This window comes from Triticum dicoccoides, chromosome 1A, assembly GCF_002162155.2.
Source record: "Triticum dicoccoides isolate Atlit2015 ecotype Zavitan chromosome 1A, WEW_v2.0, whole genome shotgun sequence".
Classification (NCBI taxonomy): Eukaryota; Viridiplantae; Streptophyta; class Magnoliopsida; order Poales; family Poaceae; genus Triticum; species Triticum dicoccoides.
The window spans coordinates 603,862,930-603,875,652 of NC_041380.1; the positions used below are offsets into that span (position 1 = coordinate 603,862,930).

The 12,723-nt window shown below is 44.2% G+C and overlaps 1 protein-coding gene across 1 annotated transcript; it reads right to left on the bottom strand.

Moving 5' to 3' along the window:
- Nucleotides 1-2,590: 2,590 nt before the first annotated feature.
- On the bottom strand, nt 2,591-9,093 carry LOC119357105 (F-box/FBD/LRR-repeat protein At3g26920-like). The gene is made up of 5 exons (XM_037624096.1): nt 8,593-9,093; nt 8,063-8,449; nt 7,848-7,976; nt 7,357-7,734; nt 2,591-2,692 (listed from the first exon to the last, which is right to left on the bottom strand). The coding sequence occupies exons 1-5, from the start codon at nt 9,091-9,093 to the stop codon at nt 2,591-2,593; spliced, it is 1,497 nt and encodes a 498-aa protein (XP_037479993.1).
- Between the last annotated feature and the right edge of the window lie 3,630 nt (nt 9,094-12,723).

Below are 12,723 nucleotides of genomic sequence, written 5' to 3' on the forward strand. Positions count from 1 at the left end.
GGTAAGACGTTTCCGCATCTCGCACATTTCGAAGGTGCCCAAACTGTGAAAGTCCTAGCTTAGTCCTTGCCTGTCACTGCATAAGCATCCATGCATCATGTTTAAAATTTTAAAACTTGGAATCGGGATGTTGAAACCCTAGCACCAAATGGAATTCAACCAGGTTCAATATAAAATCTTTTTCAATGAATCCAAAATGCCCTTCAAAAAAGTTCATGAGTTTTGAAAAAGATGCAAACCTCTGTCTAAAATTATGCACGCAATTCTAGGACATTTTTGGATTTTTCTCAATTAAGCCATAATGTATTCGAATTGGGGCATTTAATTGCTATAAATATTTTAAATGTTCGAATAATTCTGAAACTAGTAGAGGGCTTTTGGAATGATCCAAGCAGTGCCCACAATTATTTTCAAGAGTTTTAGAACTGATTTAGTATTTTTACTAAATCAAAAATAAGGTAGAAAAATAGAAAAGAGAAAGAAATAAAAAGGAGAGAGGTAAGCTTAATAAATTTTCTTTAGAATTAGTAATGCACTAATATTTTTGTTCCTCCAAATACCTAATGTAAAATGCTTTACTGGATACAGATTATTGAGCTACCAACTCATAAGCTTTTCATGGGCACGCAATTTCATCCTGTACTGGATTTAACTCAGGCCTGGAAAGCCATCACCACTTTTCTTAGGTAAAACATCCTCAAAACTACACTTCACTCAGGTACTAGTGAGCTACGCTTCCTCCGTTCCTAAATAAAAAAATTTAGTGTTAAAACTTGTGATGTACATCAAAGTCTGAAGTGGTGAAAAATTGACTAAGACATGTAAATACGGTGCTAATCGCATTTGTATACACCTGTGATGATGACGAGACATGCGAGTGTGGCGCGGGACCCATTGTCAGTGATGGAGCAATGAAGATGAGGTGTGTGTGTGTTTTTTTTCTTCAAAAATTGCCTTGTTTTTTCTTTAAATTTGTATACACCCGTATTTTTATGTTTTGTAAATTTTGTCTTATTTTATATGTAAAAAGAGAATGTAAGAAAATATATACGCATCTAAAAAATATTTTACGTTACGTAAAATTACGAATATAAAAACATAGTGTAAAACATACATAAAATGCGATTTTTCCTATATTTTTTATTTTTTATACCAAATTTTATGTAGTGAATCAATATAAATGTAACTATTTTTATTTCAAGCTTAATTTATATATTATTATTTTGAAACATTCGAAACATTTTTTATACACATTGTATATTTTTTATACATTTTTCCATACACATTGTATATTTTTTATACATTTTTCTTATACATTCGAAACATTTTTTCTATGCACATTTAATAATTTTTAATGCATGATTAACATTTAATAAAAATAAAATATATATTATTATTTTTCTATATGCATCGTACTTTTTTTTTTAATATAGAGGAAACATTTTTTCTATACAAGTTTGACATTTCTTTAATGCATGATTAACATTTTTTCAAAGTATGCATATAAGTGATTATTATAACTAAAATATTCATAGTATTTTGAAATAAATATGAAAGAAAAAAAATTACAAAACGAATGTAGGAGAAGTGACAAAAGTAAGAAAAATAAGTGTTGAACGTCGCGCTGGGCCGGCCCAATCGGGTATCTGTCTAATAGAGAAAAGGTGGAGCAAAAAAGGAGAATGTGGGATTGAACCTAGGGTCGAGCCAATCGGGGTGGCAATGCACTTTTGTTTTGTTGGGGGATCACTGCCTATTGAATTAGAAGCAACGGCCGACTTGAAGAAAAAAAAACGAATCATTTTTTTCCATTTACCAGTGGCATAGGGTTAATTCATGCGAACTCTAGGGGCCGCGGCGTATGATCAGAAGCACTGTGTGCATTATTATTATTACGTAAAAAACTATGTTGTTTAATTAAAGGATATAAAGATTAAAGAATGCTTATCCGCATATGTGAGGTGGTTGGGATCTGGTGGCCAGCTGCGCAGTCATTTACCTGGACCTTGAGCTTGATCCCCGAGCGGATCATTTTTGCTCAATAAAAATTTCTCGCACTTGTCAAGGGCTTTTGCGTGAAACAAATAAAAAATCAAGGCGGTTTTTGCAGAAAGAGCACACAACATGCCTCGTCTTCATTGTTCTGTCACTGGCACCGGGCCCATGCCATGCTGGCATGCCTCATCAACATTGCAGGCGTATACAAATGCGATCGCGAGCGTCGGCATTGTATTTGCACACCCAAGCCAAGTTTTTACACCACTTCAATGTACATCATAAATTTTAGCATTAAAATGATCATTTGCGCCAAGTTGTAACACCACCGGTGACTCTTTTTTTTTGTCAAAACACATTACAATAGTCGACAAAGTACTAAATATACATAAAAATGCACTAGTAAAATAAGTTTAAGTCGCGCAAATTGTATGTGGGGGCCATTGCCCCCACCACCCCACCCCCAGCTAGATCCGCCACTGCTCTGCTCCTTCTCCTGTGCTTTGCCGTTCTGAGCTCCTTCTCCACAGTTGTGCTCTAGTCTGCTTCTCCTTCTTCTGCCGGTCACATGGTGTCTTTTCATCTACCGGTCAAGCTAGTGGAAGATGTTGTGAAGCGTGTGGCTGCGGCAGTAGAGGCTGCCGCGGTGGCGCTGCATGCCGCATCGCCTGTCCCTGACGGCGACGGCGACCAAGAACTGCGCGCGCAAAGGAAGTGGATCAAAGAAAGCAAGACGCAACTTGTCCTCTCAACACATGTAGTGTAGTGTCGAAAACGCTCTTACATTACGGGATGGAGGGAGTAGGTACATTTTATACCATGGCTGGACGGACCGGACCGTATTGCCTGACGTTGGCGTCGCACAATGAACCGAACAATCACCCCATTCTAGTTAACACACTATCATATATATCGTCTCATCCACTCACCTACTTACCACAAAACCACTACAATGCAAACTTGGCTCGATCTACTACAACTAACTGCATGTGAGCCTCCTCCAAGACATAGACACTTAGACAGCTCGGCCGGGATTGTGGGTTGTGTAGACGGAGTGCATATCCAGATCTAGTGGGTATGATTTGTCAAAGGTCTCGAAGCAGCAGTCCCCACTGAATTGATTAATTTTGCACAACTCTCTTCGCATTCTGCACCAGATCATTTTCATCTTCTTCACTAAGGGCCTATTCTGAAGTCCTCCAACTTTCAACTCCACGGAACTCCACACTTAGAGTCGAGCCGAACGTTTTATCTCTAAGAAGCTGAATGTGAGAAGCTAGAGCCTCCCGGGGTGTAAAAAGAAGAAGCCTCGTTGGCCCAGCTCCCAAAAAAATGAAAAGCTAGAGTTACACGTATTTACAACTGAAGTGCCATCGCTAAAGAAAACGGCTCGCTCTTCCCTTGTTAGAAAACGAATTGGCGCCTGGACAAGGACTCGTTGTACCATGCCTCGCCCGTGGCGACTGATATGCTCAGCACCTCCAATGGCGACCACCTTGAGGGACCACTGGTGTAGATCCGGGAATCGGTCAAGTAGGTCTCACGCTTGAATGCTCTCTTGTCAGCAAAAAAGGTGCGAGGGTGGTCGGAGGAGTGGTTGCACAAGACCTCCAAGCCATGGCGGAAGCAGTCGGGGCCGACGCCGATGCCCAAGGGAAGGGGTTGTCCATGTCGCCGCATTTGTGGAGGCAACCCCCTTGAGCTTCAACCACGGCGGCAATGATGACTAGTAGTAGTAGGATTGCTGGCTGCTGCCGGGAGTAGATTTGCGAGCTGGGCGTGATCATGGCCTGCGCTCTATCGATGATATGATGGATGGATGGATGGATGAACGAATGCCAACTTATACTCCTGCATCTGACCAGTGGCCTACTAGGTGTGTTATTTAAAAAAATAACACCGGGGACATGGGTCAAAGTATGGCCTACATCATCATTGAGTTTGATGGCCACACTACCTCCAGTTACAAAGTTTTGGATCCATTGGCGCCATTTATCGAAGAAACCTTTCATCCTTAGGGCCTGTTGGAGAAAGACCAATTTTAAATACTACTCGACTCATGTTTTTTCGGTCCATTTCATGAACGGCCTCATGTAGGATTACAACCCCATCGATAATATTCCTTCCTTGCATGAATGTCGTTTGAGACGGTCGGACCACATGTTCAGCCACCGAGTTTAACCTATTTGTAGCCACTTTTGTGAAAATCTTAAAACTGACATTAAGGAGGCATATTGGTCTGAACTGCTGGATCCGTTCGGCCTCCTTAACCTTCGGCAGCAAGACAATCTTGCCAAAGTTAAGTTTGAATAGATCAAGTCTGTCGGCATGAAGACAACTGAACAATTCCAAAAGGTCGGTCTTGATGATTTTTTCCCCTGTTCTTTAGTTGGCTGCAGCTGTTCTTGCAAAGGGAAAGTTCAGTTTGTATGCACACCTTATAGTGTCTACTCCATACTTCAGAGAGCACGCGATTCAGTTTGAATTCCAAGCCTTGTACCCCTTCCTTCTAGAAATCTACTGCTATCTTAAATGTAGATGATGACAAAAACAATGGTTAGATGTGCTGAATGATTCTCTTGTGCTAAAGAAATGGGAATACTAGTAGGAATAGGAAGGAAAATAATTATTAATTCCATGCACAGAAACATATGCATATCTCAATGGTTTTGCAACTCTCCTCGATCGGATGTCCCCTACCAGGATTTGAGCAAGTCTGATCATATCTCAATGGTTCTTACAGTCTCATGTATATAGAATCATCATGGCCCACTTAATTCTGCCTTTTTTTCAGGCAGATCCCTAGTAAAAGAAACATGTGCGAGTGGATGCTACGAAGAAGTTTCAGAACACACTATCTGAAATGATACAGTGTTTCTTTTTCTTCCTACTGACTACAAAATGGTATCGCCCTATCTTGCGCGTGGAACCTGCAAGCGTGTTGACAAATCATCTTATGTGTACTGACCTACAAGTCATTTTGTATTTGAGCTTTCTAGATGATTTATGCATGCGCATGCGCCCACATGTAAACTGGAGGTTGTTGTCGAACTATGTACTACTCCCTCCGTTCCAAAATGTAAGATATTTTTTTACACTAAGTTAGCTTCAGACCATACTATTTGAGGTTGTATATGATCTGGATATTATTTGGGGTTGTACAGACTATTTGTATACGTGGCTTCTACCCCTGAAACTATGCCACACATTCGAGCTGTTGTGGTCGGTTTATCAAATCCTGTCTTGAGATAATTTTATTAATTTGAACGAGTTCTTCCTGTGCAATGTGATGTCTGCTACTCATGCTTTTCAAAATATTTTGCACTAGTTTTTCGTGTGCATTGTGATGCCAACCTTTGTACTACACTCGTTCCCAATGACGGTAAGTTTGATGTATGAGCGAATGGGAGCAGCGGCATTTGCTTGATTCGTGCTGCAGCAGGTTAGATTAGAACCAGATTTGAATCCAAGAGCACACTAATTGCAACTGCCCAAGATTTTGGTTGGTATCTAAGGAATCTGTAACCAAAAACTCTCTGACAGCAACACTCCAATTCCAGCAGAGTTGTTACAGTGGGATAACACTGTCAGAACACAGGCCACAGGCCAGCATGTAATTATACGGAGCCTGAAACGAGCGCAAGAAGCAGCAGCAGCCAAGCCTAGGTCGAGGTTAAGTTGGTGCCCTCTGCCCTGCCCATGATGCTAGCCAACTCTGAAGCTACTACCACAGCCACAAGACAAGGCGATTGCTTCCGCTCCATGGTACACCAAAAGCGCATAGTGAATGGTGTAAGATGTACAAGTTGGTTCTATCTCTTCAGTGATGCGCACGGTGATCTACCAAAATCAGGTTTGTGTGGATTGTTGCTGTTGTGATGCGAAAATAATTAACTGCAATATTCAGTTTGAGCGATGGTTTACTGTTCCTCGGCGATGTCTGGATTTTATTCTGCACCTTTTGTGCATCTCAACAAAATATTATCTCAACATTTTGGCTTCAGGTGAGACCATAGAAGAATTGGGAAAATCACATATGAGCAGAATGCTTAAATGGTCTTCAGATTTCAACATAGAGTAGGTAATCTTTGATCGGTTGAATAAATTGTTTGAGCAGATTGCTTACGATATTAATAGAAATTTAATAAACTAATGGATCAGTGTTGAACATTTCTGCTGGCTGGTTGCTTCGAGCCCTTCTTTTTCAAACTGGGAGCAATTCCGTTTTGAGATAAATGAAAAATGGGAATGCTCCCAATTCTGTCTCCTCTGCTTTCCTTTCTAAGCAAATTTTGGATCTTGAATTTGAATATGCTTTACCAACTGCAAATAAAAGATTGTAAGTTTATTAGCAATGAAAAATTTGCGGAATTAACTGCTGCTCTCTCACAGACTTTCATTTCAGATGTCATTTTATCACTTCCATCCAACCACAAACGTCGAGTCTTTATCGTGCTAACTTGTTGTAACCTATGAACTTACGGGGGGTCAACAGTAGCAGCAGCATGCCAAGTCTGGGGCGTAGGCAAGATTCAAAAAGTATTAGGAGTGGGATTTGAATCTGATGGCCTTATCCAAGTTAGTCCAAGTCAGTTAGTAGTTGGTGTACTGAGTATGTCTTTGTAAACCTGGTCGCTCTAGTTTTTGGCCTTCCCCTTGTTCTGTTCTTGGCTCTCTTTCTTCTCTGCATTTCCTTTTCTCTGGTTTTTGGCCGCCTCGTCACTTTCTCCTGTTACAAAATGATCTTAGCTAGTCTGAACATCAAGCAGAGAGATGGTTTCAGGTTTCAGAAGTAACGAATGTACGTATTTTCTAGTTTGCTGTGGCATATTTCTACTTTAGGATGCCATTTGAGTGAAACTGAATGCTCTATTCAGGTCTGATGGCTGGTAACTAGACTTTACCAATGGCTTCACTAGACTAGAATTTAGTTGAACCGATGCTCCACCACGAAACAAACTCACTCCATTGAGTAAACCACCCAATCACCATTAACCTTTTTTTGTAAAAAAGTATCGACCTATTTGTTGATACAAACAGTGTAGAACAGATTACAACGTGACATCATTTGAGCCAGTATAGAAGCATAGTACTAGCTGCTAGTGTAAACAGATTACAAGGTGACATCACACAAGAAAGAAACAATTGCTGCAGAATATACGGAAAAGGAGTCAAATACCGACATTCAAGCACAACGAAGCAGAAAATATAGCTTTTAAATATTATAGGCCCTGCCTTCTAAAGCCAGTACAGAAGCAAGCTGATGGTGTGAACAGCTCACATCTTACAACATGACATCAACAGACAAGAATCACAAGGGAAGGATTACTTTCAACTACAAAAAGGGCATCCCGCGCCGACTTTGCATGCAGCATCAAGGCACCTGAAGGGATTAGCCATTGATAAGTCATGGGTATGCTCCTCATCTATGACATTAAACTCACAATAACCACTTGTGAATTCAAATCGAGCATCTTGAGAAGCTCTGCTGCTCAGTTGTAACCATATGCGTTGATTAGACTTCCATTCGTTGTTGCATCCGTGAATGGATCCAAATTTCATTTCTTCTAGCACCTTGGCATTCAAAACGAAAATTTTGGCAAATTCAACATCCGGCATGTCCCCGTTGTAGCCCTCCAACACCACTCTTTTGAGATGGCTCTCGAGGCATTCAATTGGATCCGGTGGGCCATATTTTCGCACACTTTTCATCTTCATCCGTGCCCGTTCGTCGTGAAACTGTAGATGGAAAGAATAAACAGTGTAAAGGCGGTTACTTAATGTATTAGAGCACAAGTCAATCATGCTGATGTTGATAGTTCAGGCAGGCAAATATGAATACTCACAAAGACATACAGCTTCTCCAAGCAGGGGAAGCACTTGAGGAGGCCAACTAGTGCATCAAGATTAGGGCCATCAAATTCAATAGCTAAAAACTTCACAGTGGGCACTGTGGCGGTCACGCTGATGGGAATCATTTCCTGATGAAAAATGACAAACGGAAATAAGAACAAAGACTTGCATACGCGTGAATTCTGATTGCTTGGTTGTAGAAGGCTGTTGTTACCTGGAAAACCGTGGTTCCAATGTGGAGTTTGCACATGTGGTCTGAGTCTGACAACACAAGATTGGACATGTAGTTTGACAACACACCCAATACTTGCAGTTTAGGTGCTTGGGTTACCCGGATAGTCCGCGGACCAACACGTGGCCAGAGTGGCAGCAACCTCTCAAGGCAAGGAGCGTCCTCGATGACCAGCTCTTGTAAAAGGTCAGCCCACACGCACGCCCCCGATCTATATGCAGAGAAGCCGATGCTCCTAAGAGTTGGGGAGCTGATGGAGAGACGAGTAAGGCCAACATTGCCTTGCAGATAAAGGCTTTCCAATGAGAGGCAGCCAGAGAGCATGTTTTGCACAGCGTCTCCCGAGATGGTGCCCTGGCTTATGGTGAGCTGCTTGAGGTGTGGGAAATTCAGAGAATGCGCGGACAAGGCCGAGATGGTGACCTCATACAAGCTCTGAGCTCGTTGAGGCGTGGAAAATTCAGAGAATGCCCGGACAAGTCGGGGAAATGGCAGCATCAGAATGTGGCAACGCGGAGTGTGGGCGCGAAGCGGAGTGCGGCCGGCGGCAGCAGATGCAGACGGTGTATGTCATCGCCGATGTGCCCTCTGTGCCTTAACCCTAAGTAGAGCATCTGGAGATCGGTGAGGGCCTGGGAACGAAGCCAGCCGTCGATCTTGTCGTGGTCGCGTCGGCGGACGTTGGGGAGCTTGAAGAGGAGGGCTGGCCCAGGGTGCTCGGCGAGGATCTTGGAGATGACGACGACGCGCTTGCGCTCCTCCAAGGAGAGGGTGGAGTCGGCGACGAGATTGAGTGGTGCGGATCGCCAGAGGGGTCGCCACCGGCGGGCGACAGCCTGCGTGCGGGCTCCTTCCTTGGTGGGGAGAAGCGAGATGATGGTGCAGAGGACGGCGTCGGGGAGGACGTTGATGAGATCGAGGCCGGCGCTGCCGTCCCCCGGTGGTAATTCTTGGTCGTGCACTCGCTCGAACCTGCGCTTTTTCCTGGAGCGCGATGGCGGCGGCGCATCCATGGATGCAGGGTGGTGGCGGCGGTGGTAGCGGAGTGGGATTGGAATGGGGAACGACGGTTTCGGCGGACTGGAGGGGCAGTGAAAAGCTGTGACGTTGCAGATCTAGGTGCGCAGCCGTTGGATAACTCAGCGCGCGATATGATGCCTCGTAAGTCGCGCAAGGAAGCACAGGATCCGTGTACCCGCGGTAAGTTCAACGTGACAAGGAGAAAACGTACAGCTTCCAAATATACGTATTTCACTCCCCTTTTTTTTCAAAAAGATCAGATATATTATAAAGATTCACCTGAAATACAAAATACCTGAAACATAATAACAATTACATCGAGGTCCATGAACCACCGAATGACCATTGCCGCCGCCAGAACGAGCCGTCGACGCACCGTTGTCGTTGCTCTCATACCGGAGCCGGCCTGACCTTATTACAGCTGAGAAGTCTTTGCGCGCGTGTTCCTAAGGACCAGCGTCCCAGAGCTGCAGTGTTGTCGTTGAATTCTATAATCGATCTGAAGAATTTGACACCCAATATCACTGATGCGTACACATGACAAGAAACCGTAATCTCGCCGTCCCAAGGAGCTGGCAGGAATCTACGCTGGAGCTTTGTCTAGTCTATCCCAGCGGACGAACTTGAGGAGAATCGGAGCCCGGAAGACTAACTCGAAGAAGAAGCGTCGACATCCGTCCAAACGCCGCCCCGTGAAAACTAAAACACTACATATCTACTAGCCAGAGACGAGGCACCATAAATCTCTCCCCGCCACCGACCGCCGGAGCGGCAGGCGAAGGGGAGACGAATCCACATGCTCGCTGACGAAAATCGAGGGAAGGAAGGCTTTCCCTAGTCGTCTTGGGAGAAGGGAAAGAAAAGCAATCTCTTTTTTTTTTCTTTTCTCCTTGTCACCTTGAAATGAACTCCACCTACTCTACAATACAATGAGGAGTACATCGTACAACGAATTGGCTGTTTACCGAAGTGGTTACGATAATTTCCGTCTGACACCGTTTTCAAATATATCATACGCGTTTTCCTCGCGTCCCTTGGCGACTGGGAACCATAGCCGCCGCCAGTAGAGGCTAGCCTATTGGCGACGGCTCCCCCCTGTCGACGACTTCTTGACTGACGGTGATGAGGAGGATTGCCAGATCCCGCGCGTGTGGTTCATGTAGCTTTAGGTTTTAGGGCACTGATAGTTTAGGTTTTGGGTCGTCTGGCGCAATGCCGAATAAAGAAGCTCTAGATTCTCTCCGGACGAGGCTACCGGCTCTATGATAGATGATGGATTTGGTAACTAGTCCATTCAAGCAGGGATGTCGTGTCGGCGACGACATCCTTCCGGTGCACTTGTGTGCTCAGGCACCGCCGTTGCGACGACTAGTCTATGAGCATGGGAGGTAGTCCAGGAGCGGATGTAGATGGTGGTCTGCATCGACGACGTCTGGAAGATGAATCATGTGCTAGGTTCATATTGGTGGCTGTCAGGTATGGTTTCCTCACCCGACATCTTAGTCATGTGGGGGTGCCAAATTTGATGTTCGATGGCGTGTCTAGAGTGTTGCCCCGGTCTGATTCTTTCAACGACAATTGCTTCACCTTTGGTAATCTACCTTGGAGGTCCGTAGAGCTGCATATCAGCGATGGAGCTGCGTCGAGCTCAGGTGAGGAGGTGATTCGTCATTTTTTCATTGATGGCTGATGTGGTGGTGCCGGAGGTAGGTGACGGACATTGGTGTCAATTTCAAGGGATCTTCATTCTTGATGGTATTTTTTCTTCTTGGCTGGCATTTTTTGTGTGCAAAGACTGTCATTCTGCTGTTTTTCGGTTTTTTCAGGTCGGTGACTATGTGGCTTGTACTACGATCTTTATTATATAAATGAGATATGTATTACCATACAAAAAAGGTCTTTCCAAATCTATTTTTACATAGTATACAGTAAGAGAATTTGACATCCAACAATAATGGGTTGTTTACTACATGACACTTCCAAGGGCATGGGACGGCGTCGCCACAACTTGATACTCCTTCTGATGTTTATGGTTCGGCCATTGCAGGGCTAGGGGGTGTCATTGAGGTTGAATGCAGGCTTGAGGAAGATGACAACAGTGGTGTCACGGACCTCGTTGACCGATGTCGGTGCTGGCGACCTGGTGGCTGGTGCAAGTTTTCCGTCGAACATGTGACATGCGCCACTCAATGCCGTTAGGGAACACATCACAAATGGCCTCCAGGGCCTCGAGGCGGCTATGGGGCACAACCGGGCACTACCGGAATGACCTACTATGCCGACGACCCACAATCGTCGGCATATGCCCAAACCCCATCGGGATAGGCCTATGTCGACGGCCACCGTCGGCATAGTGCCGTCGGCAACTTTCTCGTCGGTGTACCCCGGCCTGGCCATCGGCATAGAAAAGACGTTGGCGTAGAGGCCTATGCCGACGGCTTCCGTAGAGCCGTCAACATAGATTCATCGTTGGCAAACTTTACGTATGACGACGGCTAACAACGCCATCATCAAGTACTGACCAACCAAAAGGTGCCACGTGGCACACATATGCCGACGAGAATGACGTCGACATAGATTTGAGTCTTTGCCGACGGCCTCCCCGTCGGCATAGCTACGTGCCAGGAAGCGCCCAGTGGGCGCCATGTGTCATCTATGCCGACGGCCCAGCCGTCGGCATACTTGTGTGCCAGTTCGCGCCACGTGTCCACTATGCCGACGTCCAGGCCGTCGGCGTATATATAAAACTATGCCGACGACCTTGCCATCGACATAATGGACACTTGGCTCCCACCAGTAGGACAGCCCCGCCCCTATGCCGACGGCCAGGCCATCGACATAGTTTATGTCCATTTTTTTGTTTTTTTCTGTTTCAATTCAATTCAAATACACAAGAAATACACAACACATAAATATGATGAAATAGAAATACACAAGACATATAACTATCATCATCACAACCAACACCACCAGCATCACAACAACAGAAGTATCATCACAAACAACATAAGCATCTAAAGAAGCACACGAGTCATCTAATGAAGGAAATATGCCCTAGAGGCAATAATAAAGTTATTATTTATTTCCTTATATCATGATAAATGTTTATTATTCATGCTAGAATTGTATTAACCGGAAACATAATGCATGTGTGAATACATAGACAAACAGAGTGTCACTAGTATGCCTCTACTTGACTAGCTCATTAATCAAAGATGGTTATGTTTCCTAACCATAGACAAAATAGTTGTTATTTGATTAATGGGATCACATCATTAGTTCAATGATCTGATTGACATGACCCATTCCATTAGCTTAGCACCCGATCGTTTAGTATGTTGCTATTGCTTTCTTCATAACTTATACATGTTCCTATGACTATGAGATTATGCAACTCCCTTTTACCGGAGGAACACTTTGGGTGCTACCAAACGTCACAACGTAACTGGGTGATTATAAAGGAGTACTACAGGTGTCTCCAAAGGTAGATGTTGGGTTGGCGTATTTCGAGATTAGGATTTGTCACTCCGATTGTCGGAGAGGTATCTCTGGGCCCTCTCGGTAATGCACATCACATAAGCCTTGCAAGCATTATAACTAATATGTTAGTTGTAAGATGATGT